Source organism: Crassostrea angulata, chromosome 5 (genome assembly GCF_025612915.1).
Source record: "Crassostrea angulata isolate pt1a10 chromosome 5, ASM2561291v2, whole genome shotgun sequence".
Taxonomy (NCBI): Eukaryota; Metazoa; Mollusca; class Bivalvia; order Ostreida; family Ostreidae; genus Magallana; species Magallana angulata.
In genome coordinates, this window is record NC_069115.1 from 26105958 (window position 1) to 26125389 (window position 19432).

The 19432-nt window shown below is 35.0% G+C and overlaps 1 protein-coding gene across 8 annotated transcripts in view; it reads right to left on the reverse strand.

Annotated features, from left to right (window-relative positions):
• The window catches only part of LOC128183593 (dentin sialophosphoprotein-like), a 193202-nt gene that overhangs the window by 62456 nt on the left and 111314 nt on the right, over window positions 1-19432 (reverse strand). For all 8 annotated transcript variants that reach the window (XM_052852692.1, XM_052852689.1, XM_052852688.1 and 5 more), the window contains one exon: window positions 9681-9767. In XM_052852692.1, the coding sequence (XP_052708652.1) occupies window positions 9681-9767 (87 nt within the window). The remainder of the gene's footprint in view (window positions 1-9680; window positions 9768-19432) is intronic.

Consider the following 19432-nt stretch of genomic DNA (forward strand, 5'->3'; position numbering starts at 1 on the left):
CCTCCATTCAGTTGGACATCGTCTTATTCGTTTTATCAAGTGATAAAATACAAAATCTGTTCCTAGCCAACAAGACAGCTACTTACTCTCATTCTAATATAAATATTTTATATACGAAATTATTACAATTTTTTCCCTCCGATATTTGAACAATTAACGTCACCGCTTTTAAATTGAAGTACAAACTGTTGTTATGCAAAATATCTCATCGGTTGACTGGTCCTGTCTCTATTGTACGTACATCGCATTGCAGGCATTGCCAGTCTATCTCATCTAGGTATTTGTTGATATTTTTATAACGAATACTGAATATATGTTCCTGATTGAAAATACGTAACAATCAGAACGTCACTATATATTTATTGGCGCATTGATACTTGACTTCTATGACGCCGCTTGTATAAAAGCCGAGAGAAGTGAGCAGACAACAATGAGGCTACATCGCTGATAGCGATGCCCCTCAAAAATGGGAAAGTAGAACGTTTCAGGGACTGTAACAGGTGTTTGGGAGTAGAGAAGATAATTTTTGACATCTTAGGCATTAACACTATACATCTATTTTGGCCCCTCCCTGGAGTCAAACCCATACTTCTGGGGACATGAAATTAACAATATTAGTAGAGGACTCCCTGGTCAATATAATTAAATTATGAAGTCAGTCTTTCTTACAGATGTGCGAGTAGAGAAGAAGATTTTAAAACATTACCGTATTTTCCCGACGATAAGTCGGTATTTTTTTTCTCTGAAGCAGAGCACTTGACTTATCGTCTTGATCGACTTGTCTAAGGCTTGAGGTCAGAAAATTGTGAAAAATAGTATTAAAAACCTTGGTTTTAATCATCTTGAGCTGGCTGTGTTATTGAAAATTACGTTGTTGAATTCAATGTTCATCTTTAATTATTATAATTTTCACTCATCTGTTAACACTAGAGTACATATTAATAACAGCTATTGAACAATGGTGCATTGTCTTTAATCAATTAAAAGTTTTACCGTTCCGTTTTTATAAACACATTGTCACATGATTCCATGTATCACTATAGTGGGAAGATAATATTGCGCAGTAAAATTGAAACCAAACTTGGATGGAAAAAAATATTGCAGTAGGTCCGGGGAATGTTTCAAAGTTTTATTATTTTATTAGTAAAGAGTTGTTAGTGGAAAGTATAAATAAGATATATTTTATGGTCAAAATCAATCTTAAAATACATAATCGGCAATGATCAACTCTATTGTTTATACAGTAGACTGATCCCGGTTGTGTTAATAATCTTGCTAAGGCTGACATCTATACGGCAATTTCGTTCCCTGTGTACATAAAAAGTACTGTTATAAGAGTGATTATAGCTCATTAATTAATTATTGTCCAATTCTTTATAAAAATTTTAGGAAACGTATGTATGTCGTATATCGTCATTATCAAGTCGTACTAATGATCGATCTATTCTAACAGTGTCTCTGTAAAATAATAGTGTGTAACTGTATTACTGGATACAAAGTAAACTAGAAAACTGACCAGTCAGGAAGGGCCCCGCTATGACAATTAATATAGAGAAGTGAAAGAAACTTTGAATTCCTTCCTCTTTATATTAACAATGATGAGAAATAAATGCCCAGCATAAGATGTAAAGAACTGCAATATATTGGATCTCGTGATTTGTAGTTGGATATGATTTTCATCCAACAATTAAAGTGTTTTTTTCTTGAGCCTTAGTGAGGGGATAAAACACACAAGTTGGATAAAAATCATATTATACTACAAATCATATGAGATTCTATTTATCCCATGTTTTATACACCACAATCAATGTTTACACTGTTTATTAAACTCCACATTATTTTACTTCATTATGCCTACGCAAATCCCGTTGTAAAGTCACAACTGTGGGATATCCAAAAAATATCCAATGAGTCATCTCCATGGGATAAAGGAGGTTAACATGGGATGAAATAAAATTTGTTAGAAAAACAAAGAATTGATGCCAATGCAATGATACCTAGACTTTGCCTCAACTTCAAACAAACCACTTGCATACACATGTGTACGGTAATACATATAACAGATAAAGATAGACCTTAGATTTTCTGAAACAGGCAAGATAATTAATCTCAGGGGATTAATTATCCTGCTCTCATCCATTTATTGAATTTAATCAGGGCTTACAGAAGGAACATTTTCAGGTACTATTCTTAAGTTTCCTTTAATATAAACATAGCAACCAAAAACAACAACACCAAAACATCCATTAAAAAGAAAACAAAAGAATCAAAAAACTGATATCTAATAAAAAAAAAAATTTTTAAATTTATTGTAATTCATACATTTTTTTTTATTTTACAGAATATAAGTATTTGGACTAGAATGAAATATATTCTTTATCAAGTACCATCCTTTAAACTGAGGGGTAAAAATATTAGGGTGCAGCTCATGGAATGAGAGTTTAATTTGCTTCAAAACAAACATCAGTGCAGACAAAGGTGTTCATTAATCTCGATATGACAGATAGAGATAAGCCTCTAAATTTTCTGCAGCAGGCAAGATAATTAATCCCAGGGGATTAATTGTTCTGCTCTCTCATCCTTTTCTTCTAAATTTACAATTAAGAATTTTTTTTTTCAGAAATGACAGAATGGGGTTATTATCTGATTACCTGTTAAAATTAACAGCATTAAGGCAGAAAAAAATAAAATAAATAATTAAAAAATAAAATAGTGTGGAAGGTTAATTAATCCCAAAGGACAAATATTGCACAGCCTTCAATGTATACAATGGTAACATTCTCAGCAGTTATGTATCTTTGCCCATTCATTCTCAGCAGTTATCTCTCTTTGCCCATTCATTCTTATGCATAGTTAGGAATCTACCCCACCACCCCAGCTCCAAACCAGAAGACATAGAGAACCAAACTTAGCATCAAAATATGTATTTCTGCCTACTGAACTACCATACCAAATTTGAACTTGATTGGGCAACCATAAAAAAAGTTATTAGAAAAAAACACGAAATTTGTGGACGGGAGAGTGACAGACGGACGGACGGACAGAGTGATTACTATAGGGCACCCGCAAATCCTTGCGGGGCCCTAACAAGTTTCATCAAATCATAGTAATTGCTAAGCCATCTGCACTTGAAATCCCCCTTTGAAGTCCGACACGTGACAGGTGCATGCCTCTGACACCGGAAATTGTTAAACAAACATTGACCACGCGCCGAGTCAACAGGTGGCTGGTTACGTAATATGGCGAATACACTGGCGATAGTCAGAGTGGATACTTATTTTAATGCATGGGAATAAAATATTTCTGTCAAAGTAAGTTTAGTTTTGCATAACACGCGATATCGGGAATTGTTTACAATGCAAGCGACTTTGTAGATGTCGGTATTTGAAAATATGATGCATAAGTATAAAGAGTAATTGTTTAAATGTTAATCATTAATAATAATTGGTAGCAATATCGGGGACATCGTGGCATCTTACACTGATAATATTTCTGCAGTTTTATACACCATTTTGAAGCAATAAGTTCGACGTGTCGTCTGAATCGACGTATCGTAGGATTTTGTTAAAATTTTGGCTAAAAATCAGCAATTCGACGAGTTGTCCGCATCGACGAGTCGTCGGGAAAATACGGTATATACATTAACACTTTATGACAATATTGCCATCCCCACAGCCTGAACCCCTGACCCAGGGACCATGAATTTCACAATTTAGGTAGAAGAGATCATTGCCTTCATAACCTTGTTTCCCACATGTGTGGGAGTAAAGAAGAAGTTTCCTCACTTAAAGATTTAATACATTTTCACCTATATTGGCCCCGCCTTGTCCCAGTGGTAACAAATTTCACAATTTACCTAGTAGGTAGAAGACTTCATGAACATCATTTCCATGCATTGAGTTTTTAACAAATATATATGGGAGTGGAGAAGACTATTTTTTACATTATTTAATATATTTTTACTATATGGCTAAATTGGCCCAACCCTACAGCCTGAACCCCTGTCCAAGGAGCCAGGTAGTTCACAATTTTGGTAGAGGGCTTCATGGACATCATAGCCATATATTCAGTTTTTTCCTCATATGTATGGGAGTGGAAGAGAAGAATTATAAAAAGAACTATATATGATATTAGTCAAATTTGGCCACCATAATTCGCAATTTTTTAAAGTCTTTCAGGTACATTTAATTGTAAATGCGTTATTTTTCAGAAGAGTTGATATAAATTATATTTTGGCCTAATCATTTGATTTATTTGCACTCACTAGCAGTATATGACGTCAGAAGTGACACTATTTTTATAATTCAATCAAAATCAGCCAAAAATTGACATTTTTCTTATCTTTTTTCGAATGGGAAATATAGAGCGACGCTTTGAACAAGAACGAACTTTTTGTTACTTATAAGTATTAGAAGGATACATCTTTGGTGAAAATATTTTGTTTGTTCAAGTAGTCGCTCAATGTTTCCTAAAAGACAAACTGCCTCAAAACAAGCCGTTTTATGCTAAAAATGAGAAAATGGCTGGAAAAGGTAAACTTTATGATGTCATATTTTTAAATTGTGGGCACTAAAATCAAAATGAAAATTATGAAAAAACTTCAAATGTATATTTGTACAAATAAAATAAAGAATTACAGTAAAATGACAATGTTCATTTTAGGGGGCCATTTTAGGCTCAAACCATATATAGTCCTTTGTAATGACGACCACCTCCCTGCCTGAAATCTTTCAAAAAAAACTATGAAACCTATAATTTTGGCAAAAAACTTAAAGATCTGGTCTACAAAATCATGAATTCAGTTTTCCTTTCAGGTGTCTGGGAGTAAAGAAGATAATTTTTTAACATTATATGCATTAATACCTATACATCCATTTTGGCCCTGCCCTAAAGTCAAAACCCATACTCCAGGGGAAATGAAAATTAAAATTTCAGTAGAGGACTTCCTGGTAAACATAATTATAAGTCAGTTCTTAATACAGATGTGTGAGAATAGATAAGAAATTTTCTAAACATTATATGCATTAACACTATATTGTCATATTGCTCCCCCCCCCCCCCCACCCTCATGCCCTGAACCCCTGATCCAGAGGCCATGAATTTCACAATTTAGGTAGAGGAGTTAGTGGACATCATAACCATTTATTCAGTTTTTTGCCTAAATGTGTGGGAGTAGAGAAGAAGATTTTTTAAGATTTAAAACATTTTTACAATATGGCCATACTGGCCCCACCCTAGAGCCTGAACCCCTAACAAAGGGGTCAAGAATTTTACAATTTTGGTAGAGGGCTTCATGGACATTATAACCAGACGTTTAGTTTTTAACAAACATATATGGAAGTACAAAAGAAGATTTTCTAAGATTTAATACATTTTTACGATATGGCCATATTGGCCCAACCCTAGAGCCTGAACCCCTGACCCTGGGGTCATGGATTTCACAATTTTGGTAGAGGGCCTCATGGAAATCATAACCAGGCATTTAGTTTTAAACAAATTTATATGGGAGTAGAGAAGAAGATGTTCTAGGATTTAATACATTTTTACTATATGGCCATATTGGCCCCAACCTAGAGCCTGAACCCATGACACTGGGGTCATGGAATTCACAATTTTGGTAGAGGGCCTCATGGACATCATAATCATGCATTTAGTTTTTAACAAATATAAATGGGGGTAGAGAAGAAGATTTTCTAAGATTTAATACATTTTCACTATATGGCCATATTGGCCCCAACCTAGAGCCTGAACCCCTGAACCAGAGGCCATGAATTTCACAATTTTGGTAGAGGGCTTCATGGACATCATAACCATGCATTCACTTTTTTCCTCACATGTGTGGAAGTAGAGAAGAAGATTTTTGAAAATTTGGCTTTTTTTTTGCATATTTGGCTCCGCCCGTGGCACCCCAGGGGTGGTAGAGCCATGAATTTCACAATTCTTCTTACCATAGAGATGCTTCACATAAAAAATGGTAACGATTGGCCTGGTAGTTTTCAAGAAGAAATTAACAAGAGGCCCATGGGGCCACATCGCTCACCAACAATGACTTTATATGGGTATTCAAAGGATATTGTGCCATATGGCCCCTCGGAAGTAAAAAAAAAAAAGAATACCATAAAATAAACTGTATCCAAATTTTACACTTATTTATTTACACTTAATCTATGACATTATACCCTTATGAAATACCATTTTTACCAAAAATAAGATCTTATGCAAGATATAAAACTAAATTTTGGTAGGGGTACACTCTTAACTTCCAATTCTCTTTATTTTAGTTCTGCCCCCTCATTTTATAAAATGATCAAATTATATATGAGCATATGCATATAGGTACATATTCATCTTCAACTACATTGTACTAGCTAGTTATTGTATTTTATTAAAGAAAATCCTATATGTGAAAGAGGAAAATTGTACCTCAAGGTGCTCAAATTAAAAACATTCAAAAATTTAATTGGTCTTCCACATTATAAACGATTTATGTTTACCAGGCGTGGACTCCTGCTACGTTTTATAACCTTACTCACTTGATCGATGAATACACTCGAATGAAAAATGTTGTCATGTGATATGTTAAAGAGCTATTACATGTATAATCAATGCATAGGCGTCGGAACTGGGTGGAGGGGGAGGGGGTCCCCCCTCCCCACTTTTTTTGCAAAGTTAGACATAGCCGTACTCAAAATCTTTTTGCTTTGAGAAAATTGTAAACAATTACAAGTATTTACAACACTAAAACAAAGAAAGAGCACAATTTTTTTTTCATAATATACATATACCTATATATTTCTAGCAGCAAAAACCATCTCTGTTTAGACTGAAAATGCAGAGCATCTTAATAAAACATGTTGCATTATAATCAACCATAACGTAGAGATGGTACCGAATTACCAATAAAATGTATAGTATTTATAATATAATATGTTGTTAGTGCATCAGATTTTGCTCATTTTGCGCATGTGAACAATTAACTGTCTGATTTACCGAAGTCTATATATTTGATTCGATACGTAAAAATTCCAAAATGCAGGCAATATTTCCTCTCAAGTTAAAAAGCATAAACGAATTCAAAACAACATAAAACCACGGTCATGAGTGAAAATGTCAACGCATTGAAAGATTGAACCTCAATTCACTTCACGAAATCGGCACAAATTTTAGAATGTTTCAAGTATCCCTTCGCATGTAAACTGTTGCACAACAAGCAAAATCATCTTTGTCAGTTTGACCCGTTTGTCATGCGTCAACATTCAAACATGGTTGCCTTATACAATGAACTTTCATTTTCGTTATGGAATACCGAACCCGAAGTTATAATCTTATTGACAGCGATTATCTCTTTATTTTTATTTTCGTTAATTACTCAAATTTGAAACAGAATTAGCCCTTAATTTTTGCAATTTATATTTTCCTTCCCATAAGGATAGTTAATGCTAAATTACGTTGAATTTAAATCAGTAGTTCTTGAGAAGAAGATTTTTAAAAATGCATCCCCACTTTTTTTACAGTTTGGAGGTTTTCTCCGCTTTAAATAAAGATCAGACTTTCATTTTTGCAATTTATATTTGTCTTCCCATAAGGATGCTTTGTGCTAAATTTGGTTGAAGAAAGTAGTTCAAAATGTAAAAAGTTTAGGGAAGGACAGACGGATGACGGACAAAATGTGATCAGAATGGCTCACTTGAGCTTTCAGCTCAGGTGAGCTAAAAAGTTGAATCTACCCTACCTGAGGATGCTTTCACAAAATATTCAGCTTTCCTGACTGATTGTTTTCTGAGAAGAAGATTTCTAAAGATTTCCTTATATATTTCTATATAAAATTTAAACTCTCCATTTTGTGCCCCATCCTTCTCCAGGGGGTCATGATTTTCACAACTTTAAATCTAAACTAGCTGAGGATACTACAACAATTGTCAGCTTTCTTGGCCAAATGGTTCTTCAGATTTTTTAAAATTTCTCATTATTTTCCAATAATTCCCAATTATCTCCCTTTGCAAAAGGGTGTGATCCTTAATTTTCATAACCTTGAATCCCCTTTGCCTAATGGTGTTTTGTGCCACGTTTGTTTGAAATTGGCCCAGTGGTCTGGAGAAGATGTTGAAAATGTGAAAAGTGTGATCAGAAAAGCTCACTTAAGCTTTCAGCTCAGATGAGCTAAAAAGCAGAAGGGGTGCTTATAGGAGAAAGGGCGCTCATAAGGGATAATACTGTAAATTAGGATACTTTTATCTTCATACTCATATCTATACTACTATATTAAAATAATAGACTCGAATTTTTTATCTTTAATACCGAGAAATCAGAAGAGTACTGTAACAAATGATCGGGTTTGGGGTTCCGATAATTTTTATATCATACGGGTGTTATCTTTGATGCTAATGGTAATGTGCGAGGATAGTCCGGATGACACTTGTATATATAAGAGCACACTCGAGAGAAGAGCTGATTCTGTGTTCGGCTGTCAAAGGAGTAGGTACGTTAATACGACTGCACAGTGTTTGTATTGGGTTAATCTTTAAATAGAGCGTCAATATTTAATCGTATTTTATTAACTGAGTGTACCTGGCTGCAGCTTGTGTCGGCTGCAGGGATACAGCCCTGTGCATATGATATAGGCATAGAGCCTTATCAGGACAGATCTCGCAGGTCTCGAGGCTGAGACCTGTGCCTCGGATAGAGCCCCGGGTTATAACCCACAGATCATCAAGCCCCATCCTTTTTTTGCATGCTTAAGGATAGGTCATCCTTACAACTATCTGTATATATTGACTCGTAATTTTTGTGATAGTTTCATGCCGGTATTCATATATGATTATTAAATAATCACATTCCCTAGACTGGTCTCAATCACCGAACCCAAAACATGTTACAGTACTCTCTTTTGTTTTATATATCTTAAACATCATTGGTACTTGAAGATTACAAATTTGTTTTTATTTTTTCTCAATCAAGCTTCGCTAATTAATAATCAATGAAAATTCCTTTAAAAAATCCAGAAATCATCTGAATTTTTTGGATTTTACAATCCTGCACATAGGCATTACATTCACGCTTATTCATGGGAGGCTCTTTTATTTCCACAATATCCAATTTGCATGGATAAATTCAGAAACAATAATACAAATACACGTAAATCATTGAAAATTTGTCATATATCCTATTTATCAATTGACAGGAAATACGGGAGATAACTCTTACTCAGTGCATTTAATATAAAAAATCCTGAGAGTTCGAATGTCAGCATGGTGTGTAAATTCGAAGCGAAAAAAACGTACTAGGTGAAAAAAGCGTTTACACTGTAATTCTTCATTAATATGAATTAAAAATTTGATGAAAGGTATCTACAACCTCAAAATGAGTTGTTATGAATAATTTAACTCTTATTTTCAATGCAGCTTCATTAATTTAATCCAAAATAGTTGTAATTCTTTGCTACATTACAGGTATATGGGAGGCATTTTAACTGTTGTGAAGGCCTGTCCCGAGATACAGTTATTTTAACTAAGCAGAGTTTAGTGAAATTAATAGTATTATTGTAGGCTGAAAGCTTGGTTATGTAACTGCAACAATAGGCTGTGTCCATGATCTATTTCGTAAATGTCCGATATCATATGCAATGTCAACCCGTGCACACACGGGTCAAAGTCTAGTCACAAGTTATAATAAGTACATACCCCACTTTGAACCAGTGTAACTGATCTCCTCACAACTAGAGCTTCCATCATCATCATATCCTGTCACCAACAATGTTTGATTTGAGTCTGTACAAAAGAACAAGATGAGTTTGATAAACACAAATACTCCAAACAATATAGTCTATTTAAATAATCATTATTCTCTTAAAATGACATACATTTTTCATCAAACTTCAAACAAGTGGCTCAGGGGCCACATCATTCACCTGAACAACAGTAGCATCAACTCTGATCGAATTAGCATTACAGTATCAAAATTAAACTAGTAGACTAATTGTTCTCGAACAATTAGAAGTCTTTCCACCTTAATATTTTAATAAGATTGCTTAATAAGGAATACATAAAAATTATCATACCTATAATATATGTTGTACTATAAAAACGGAAAACCACAAACCCATAACAAATTTTTTTTAAGAATTTTTTTTTATTTCAAGTTATTTCTTTAGGAATTCCATGTTGTTTATCGTAAACATTTATTGAATTACTTTTCTGAATTTTTTTGCACTTACTCTGTACAAAACTGAGCCAAGTGAATATTCTTTACACAAGCATATAAACAGAAAAATGAAAAGCTGTCAACGTGACAGCAAAGCGGGTTTTCTTTTATCTGAACTGTATCCATAATCCATGTCAACCCGTATCCATTGAAATGGAGTACCCTAAAGCAATATTTTGCCAAAAAATGACTAAGTTCAAAAGCTGGTATTTTTTTTCATAAGTAACCAGAAATCAAAATCCTAGCAATATGCACACCTCTGATATATGTACAATTGATCTGCAAAAGAACAACTTTTTATCTTGAAAACTGTAGGAGGAGTTATCCGTACAATGAGGGTACCCTATATGCAATATTTTGCCAAAAAATTACTAATTTCAAAAGCTGGTATTTTTATCATTAACTATTGGAAATCAAAATCCTAGCAATATGCACACCTCTGATATATGTACAATTGATCTGCAAAAGAACAACTTCCTATCTCGAAAGCTGTAGGAGGAGTTATCCGTACAATGAGGGTACACTTTTGGCAGCCGCCCACCCGTCGCCTTTTTCACAATTTTAATAACCGGATTTTTAAAAACCTAAAAATAGAAGAGCGTGTACTAGAGGCTAGCTATCTTTGTACAATATGAATGGGTTGACTGTAAAAACAAGTTCCACTTGAGTAACCACATGACTTGATATGATACATGCTTATAATCATTAGTCCCTTTTCTAACAGGATGCTTTTCTAGTCATATCACATGTTGAGTATTGCAGTTCTCAAAAAGATCCTTAATAATTGCTTATTATATATGGGATATAAATCTACATCAAACTCTGAACCTTCTTGTCTTAGCAATTATAAAGAATCATCTGGCTGATTAGTTTCTGAGAAGATTTTTAAAGATTTACTCTATATATTCCTATGTTAAACTTAGACCCCCCATTGTGGCCTGACCCTACCCCAGGGGTCATGATTTTCACAACTTGGAATCTACACTACCTGAGGATGCTTCCACACAAGTTTCAGCTTTCCTGGCTAATTAGTTTTGAGAAGAAGATTTTTAATGATTTACTCTATTTATTCCTATGTAAAACTTCGACCCCCCATTGTGGCCTGACCCTACCCCAGGGGTCATGATTTCACAACTTGGAATCTACACTACCTGAGGATGCTTCCACACAAGTTTCAGCTTTCCTGGCTGATTAGTTTTGAGAAGAAGATTTTTAATGATTTACTCTATTTATTCCTATGTAAAACTTCGACCCTCCATTGTGGTCCCACCGTACCCCAAGGGGTCATGATTTTCACAACTTTGAATATACATTACCTGAGAATGCTTCCACACAAGTTTCAGCTTTCCTGGCTAATTAGTTTTGAGAAGAAGATTTTTAATGATTTACTCTATTTATTCCTATGTAAAACTTCGACCCTCCATTGTGGTCCCATCGTACCCCCAGGGGTCATGATTTTCACAATTTTGAATATACACTACCTGAGGATGCTTCCACACAAGTTTCAGCTTTCCTGGCTGATTAGTTTTTGAGAAGAAGATTTTTAATGATTTAAAAATTCGACCCTCCACTGTGGCCCCATCCTACCCCCGGGGATCATGTTTTCACAACTTTGAATCTACACTACCTGAGGATGCTTCCACACAAGTTTCAACTTTGAATCTACACTACCTGAGGATGCTTCCACACAAGTTTCAGCTTTCCTGGCTTAATGGTTCTTGAGAAGAAGATTTCTGAAAATTTCTCAAAATGTTTTATTAATTTCTAATTATCTCCACTTGAAAAAAGGGTGTGGCCCTTAATTTACACAACTTGGAACCCCCTTTGCCTAAGGATGATTTGTGCCAAGTTTAGTTGAAATTGGCCCAGTAGTTCTTGAGAAGATGTTGAAAATGTGAAAAGTTTACGGACAGACGGACGGACAGACGGAGAGATGGACGACAGACAAAATGTGATCAGAAAAGCTCACTTGAGCTTTCAACTCAGGTGAGCTAAAAAGTGGTTTTATCAAAGTTTCAATACTTTCAGGGGCAATAACTGCTAGAAGGGGGCCTCAGATCCTTTCAGTATTAATAGAATAAAGAACCTTTTAAGTGCACTGAAGACATTGGTAAAAGTTTCAAGTCTCTATCTCTTGTGGTTTCAGAGGAGTAGTGATAACAAGTATTTAGTATAATAGGGGCAATAATTCTGTATTTATTCATAGGTGTGAGTCAGGGACTATATTTTAAAATGTCTTAAGATGTCCTACTACATCCATGAAAATGTTTTTCTCTAGCACCCTAAACAGAGATCTAAATATTCATTGATGAACAGATAACCAAATGACCTTGACCTTTGACCTTAATGTCATTTTGTTAAGCCAAGGTAGATGCTCATCCCAAGCGGTCCAAAGTCTCTATGATGAATAATAAAAATGTTGGAAGTAATTTTATGGAAATCTAAATAATTTCAGGGCAATAACTACTAGAAAGGGGCCTCATATCCTTTTAATTTGGTATGAATAGATTGAAGAACCCTCTAAATGTACTAAAGACATTGGTAAAAGTTCCAAGTCTCTATCTCTTATGGTTTAAGAAGAGTAGCAATAACAAGCTTTTCGTACAAAAGGGCAATAACTTTGCAAGTTCTGGAAGTAATCAAGCAAAGGGTACTATAACTTTAAATGCTCAAAACCATAAAGAAAAAATTGTTTTTAATATCCCTAGAAATAAACAAGAGGCCCAGGGGCCACATCGCTCACCTGAGCAACAATTGCCTTAATTCTGATCAAATTAGCATTACAGTTTCAAAATATCTTGACAACTAGGTACAGTAGATCTTGCTAAAAAAATTGAAAATCTGCCAATTTTTATCCACCTCTTTCTTTTGGTAAAAACCAAGCCCCTTTTGTTGTTGTACCTGTAAGAAGATTTTTCTCTATTCCTATATACCCCCCCCCCCCCCATTTTGTGGCCCCACTTTTCTCTAGGGTATCATGGTTTCATCAAACTTATATCTGCATAACCTGTGCTTTCACACTAAGTACTAAGTTTTGGACCGAAAAACTTTCCCAGAATATTTTTAAAGATTTTCTCAATATATTCCTATGTAAAAATTCAAACCGCCATCACGGACCCGCCCTACCACTAGGGACTGTGATTTTAAATTTACAATACCCGAGGATGCCTCTACACAAGTTAAAGCTTTTCTGGCCAAATGGTCTTTAAAAAGAAGATTTTTAAAGATTTTCTCTATATATTCCTATGTAAAAATTCATCCCCCACTGTGGCCTCACCATACCACTGGACTATTATTTTAAAAAACTTGAATCTATACAATTTGGAAATGCTTCCACTCAGATTTGGGTTTTCCTGACCTAATAGTTTTGAGAAGAAGATTTTTTAGAGATTTTCTCTATGTATAAAAATGTATCCCCCATTGTGGCCCCGCCCTACCCCCAGGGACCATGATTTGAACAAACTTGAATATACATTATCTGAGGATGGTTACCTGCCAATTTGAGCTTTCTTGGTCAAATAGTTTTTGAGAAGAAGATTTTTAAAGATTTTCTCTATATATTCCTATGTAAAACTTGATCCCCCAATTGTTGCCCCACCCTATCCCCAGGGACCATGATTTGAACAAAATTGAATCTACATTATCTGAGGGTGCTTCCTGGCCTAATTGAGCTTTTCTGGCCTAATAGTTTTTGAGAAGAAGATTTTTAAAGATTTTCTCTCTATATAAAAATGTATCCCCCATTGTGGCCCCTCCCTACCCCCAGGGCCCATGATTTGAACAAACTTGAATATACATTATCTGAGGATGGTTACCTGCCAATTTGAGCTTTCTTGGTCAAATAGTTTTTGAGAAGAAGATTTTTAAAGATTTTCTCTATATATTCCTATGTAAAACTTGATCCCCCAATTGTGGCCCCACCCTACCTCCAGGGACCATGATTTGAACAAACTTGAATCTACAATACCTGAGGATGCTTCCATTCAAATTTGAGCTTTCCTGGCCTAATAGTTTTTTAGAAGAAGATTTTCTCTATAGATATATTCCTATGTAAAAATGTATCCCCCTATTGTGGCCCCACCCTACCCCCGGGGATCATGATTTGAACGAGCTTGAATCTACACTACCTGAAGATGATTCCATTATAATTTGAGCTTTTCTGGCCTAATAGTTTTTGAGAAGAAGATTTTTTAAGATTTTCTCTATATATTCCTATGTAAAAATTTATCCCCCTATTATGGCCCCACCCTACCCCCGGGGATCATGATTTGAACAAACTTGAATCTACACTATCTGAGGATGCTTCCACTCAAATTTGAGCTTTCTTGGTCAAATAGTTTATGAGAAGAAGATTTTTAAAGATTTTCTCTATACATTCCTATGTAAAACTTGATCCCCCAATTGTGGCCCCACCCTACCCCTGGGGACCATGATTTGAACAAACTTGAATCTACACTATCTGAGGATGCTTCCACTCAAATTTGTGCTTTCCTGGCCCAACAGTTTTTGAGAGGAAGATTTTTTAAGATTTTCTCTATATATTCCTATGTAAAACTTGATCCCCCAATTGTTGCCCCACCCTTTCCCCGGGGACCATGATTTGAACAAAATTGAATCTACATTATCTGAGGGTGCTTCCTGGCCTAATTGGGCTTTTCTGGCCTAATAGTTTTTGAGAAGAAGATTTTTAAAGATTTTCTCTCTATATAAAAATGTATCCCCCATTGTGGCCCCTCCTTACCCCCAGGGACCATGATTTGAACAAACTTGAATCTACATTATCTGAGGATGGTTACCCGTCAATTTGAGCTTTCTTGGTCAAATAGTTTTTAAGAAGAAGATTTTTAAAGATTTTCTCTATATATTCCTATGTAAAACTTGATCCCCCAATTGTTGCCCCACCCTATCCCCGGGGACCATGATTTGAACAAAATTGAATCTACATTATCTGAGGGTGCTTCCTGGCCTAATTGAGCTTTTCTGGCCTAATAGTTTTTGAGAAGAAGATTTTTAAAGATTTTCTCTCTATATAAAAATGTATCCCCCATTGTGGCCCCTCCCTACCCCCGGGGACCATGTTTTGAACAAACTTGAATCTACATTATCTGAGGATGGTTACCTGCCAATTTGAGCTTTCTTGGTCAAATAGTTTTTGAGAAGAAGATTTTTAAAGATTTTCTCTATATATTCCTATGTAAAACTTGATCCCCCAATTGTGGCCCCACCCTACCTCCAGGGACCATGATTTGAACAAACTTGAATCTACAATACCTGAGGATGCTTCCATTCAAATTTGAGCTTTCCTGGCCTAATAGTTTTTTAGAAGAAGATTTTCTCTATAGATATATTCCTTTGTAAAAATTTATCCCCCTATTGTGGCCCCACCCTACCCCCGGGGATCATGATTTGAACGAGCTTGAATCTACACTACCTGAAGATGATTCCATTATAATTTGAGCTTTTCTGGCCTAATAGTTTTTGAGAAGAAGATTTTTTAAGATTTTCTCTATATATTCCTTTGTAAAAATTTATCCCCCTATTGTGGCCCCACCCTACCCCCGGGGATCATGATTTGAACAAACTTGAATCTACACTATCTGAGGATGCTTCCACTCAAATTTGAGCTTTCTTGGTCAAATACTTTATGAGAAGAAGATTTTTAAAGATTTTCTCTATACATTCCTATGTAAAATTTGATCCCCCAATTGTGGCCCCACCCTACCCCCGGGGACCATGATTTGAACAAACTTGAATCTACACTATCTGAGGATGCTTCCACTCAAATTTGTGCTCTCCTGGCCCAACAGTTTTTGAGAGGAAGATTTTTTAAGATTTTCTCTATATATTCCTATGTAAAACTTGATCCCACAATTGTGGCCCCACCCTACCCCCGGGGACCATGATTTGAACAAATTTGAAACTACACTACCTGTGGATGCTCTCATTTTAATTTGAGCTTTTCTGGCCCAATAGTTTATGAGAAGAAGATTTTTAAAGATTTTCTCTATATATTCCTATGTAAAACTTGATCCCCCAATTGTGGCCCCTCCCTACCCCCAGGGACCATGATTTGAACAAATTTAAATCTACACTACCTGAGAATGCCTCCACACAAGTTTTAGCTTTTCAGGCCGAATAGTTTTTCAGAAGAAGATTTTTGAAAAATACCAACAAATTTTCAATAATTCTCAATTATCTCTCCTTTAAAGAGGGCCTGGCCCTTCATTTGAACAAACTTGAATCCCCTTCACCTAGTGGTGCTTTGTACCAAATTTGGTTGAAATCTGCCCAGTGGTTCTTGGGAAGAAGATGAAAATGTGAAAAGTTAACGACGACAACGACGACGACAACGACAACGACGACGACAGACAACGGACAAATTGTGATCAGAAAAGCTCACTTGAGCCTTTGGCTCAGGTGAGCTAAAAAGCTGTCCCTGGAAAAAAAGAGAAGAAAAAAAATAATACTTGTAGACCAATTATTCACGGAGCAATTAGAGGCCTTTCCCCCTTTCCTAATGATTCCAATCATTTCATTTTGGTACCGCCCTACTCCCAGGAATCATGGTTTGAACAAGTTTTATTCTACACAGTCTGACGATGCTTTTCTGGCCTAATAGTTTTGAGAAGAAAATTTTTAAAGATTTTCTCTACATCTTCCTAGGTAAAAATTCATGCCCCCACCCTCCCCCTGCCATTGGGGCGCCACCATACCCCGGAACTATGATTTAAAGAAATTTGAATTTACACTATCTGAGGATTATTCCACTCCAATTTGAGCTTTTTTGCCTAATAGTATTTGAGAAGAAGATTTTTAAAGATTTTCTCTATATATTGAAATTCCTAGTAGGCAAAATTTGATCCCCCCATTGTGGCCCCACCCTACCCCCAGCAAGGACCATGATTTGAACAAACTTTAATCTACACTACCTGAGGATGCCTCCTCACAAATTTACGCTTTTCTGGCCAAATAGTTTTTGAGATGAAGATTTTTTAAGATTTTCTCTATATATTCCTATGTAAAAATTAATCCCCCATTGTGATCCCGCCATTCTCCCAAGGACCATGATTTAAACAAGCTTGAATCTACACTATCTGAGGATGCTTCCACACAGGTTAAGGATTTTGGCCTAATAGTTTTTGAGAAGAAAATTTTTAAAGATTTTCTATATACATTTTGATGTAAAAATCAATCCCCTCTTTGTGGTCCCAACCTACTCCCCGGGGACAATGATTTGAACAAACTTGAATCTACACCACCTGAGATATGCTTCCATACAAGTTACAGCTTTTCTGGCCTAATTGTGTTTGAGAAGATGATTTTTAAAGAATGCCAATAAATTTTCAATAATTCTAAATTATCTCCCCTTCAAAGAGGGTGTGGCCCTTCATTTGAACAAACTTTAACCTTCACCCAGTGATGCTTTGTGCCAAGTTTGGTTGAAAACTGTCCAGTGGTTCTGAAGAAGAAAATCCTATTATAATATCATAAATGTATTTGTCAACAAGAGGCCCATAGTGCCACTTTGCTCACCTGAGATACAATGACTTTAAATGGGCCTTCAAAAGATATTGTGCCATATGGCTCCTCTGCAGAATAACAAAATATAAATATTGTAAAGTATTTGAATTCTACACTCATTTTTGCATACATGTAATCCTTGACATGTACCTTTATTGAATACTATTTTTACCTTGAATAAGAAAATCCTACGCAAGATATAAAACTAAACATTTGGTAGGGGTACACTGTTAACTTCCAATTCCCTATATTTTCGTTCTGCCCCCCCCCCACCCCCCCCCCCTCCCTCCCCATATTAAAAAGCGATTCCAATATATAAGAGCATATCGGTACATTTTCTTCCTTAACTACTTACAAGTTATTGTATTTTTTAAAAAAATATATGATCATATTTATTGTGTTTTATTAAAAAAAAAATTCCTAAAGATGTGAAGAAGAAAATTGTACCTCAATGCACTCAATTCCTCAAAATAAAAACATTAAAAAATTTAATTTGTCTTCCCCATCATAATTAAATGATTGTTGTTTACCTGGCCTAAACTCATGTGACTTTTATAACCTTACCTACACTTTATTGATGAATACACTGGAATGAAAAATGTTGTCACCTGACATGTTAAAAGCTATTATAATCAATGTATTGACAGGCAATCACTCTATTTTACTAGGGCCATCCCATTATTTTCATCTTTCTTAAAAAACAGCAAATGGCTACAAAGCAGGATAATTTACCACTGTAAAATTTCTTAGGAATAGCGATAATGCTTTTATACCCGTAACAGAAATGTGTATTTACTCGTGTCTGAAAAACTATTAAAATTGATGTAGATTTCATATTATTCATTGTACCGTATATACTCGCCTATAAGTATTGTTCGCCTATAAGTCGGTTGCCATTTTTCAAGTTTATTTTCAAGATTTTGCCATTGACCCTCTTATAAGTCGGGTAATTTTTTCTGGATAATCAGTCTACAGATTGCCAATCAAATAAGCACATTTTATCAAGCATGACTATATTCTAGATAAAAAATATTGGTGTTTGACCCCTCTGTTATCATTTCTAGATGCAATGCATTTTAAAAGTGTTGTGTTCAGTTAAGACATCTATCCTGGATGAATAACTTTCGATTTTGGACGCCATTTTTTTTTATTGATACACTGATGAAAACTTGGTGTAAGCTATAAAAATATTTAAAATACTATTGAAAATAAAATGACAGTGATTTTGATCCCCTATTGACTGATTATGATGGTATAGCTCCTTTTAAAAGGGTTTGTTCCCGTTTTGCACACATTTGAAAATTAGGTATCGAAAAAATGTGTGCGAAACGGGAATTTGACAAGGTAAGATAATTGCTTAATTGCTATAGTCTATATCACAGTTCCTGTGAGGGCTATTGACAATGAAATAAGTAAAACATATGTACACTGTACTCCCAATTGATATTTACATATATTTTATGTTACAATATAAATTGCATAAAAGCACATTTACATAACAATTGATATGCATGTTCTTGAATTTAATTTCAATCATCAATCTGGTCATGAACAATTTCATTAATTTATTTAAACAAGAAAGGTTATTGCAAAAATGTTGGATATGTAATGTTTTTTTTTCTCTGTCTATAGGAAGTACATGTACATGTTACAAGTTTGAAGAGAAAATATATTTTAATATTCAATTATTGCTGACATAAATTGAGGAAAT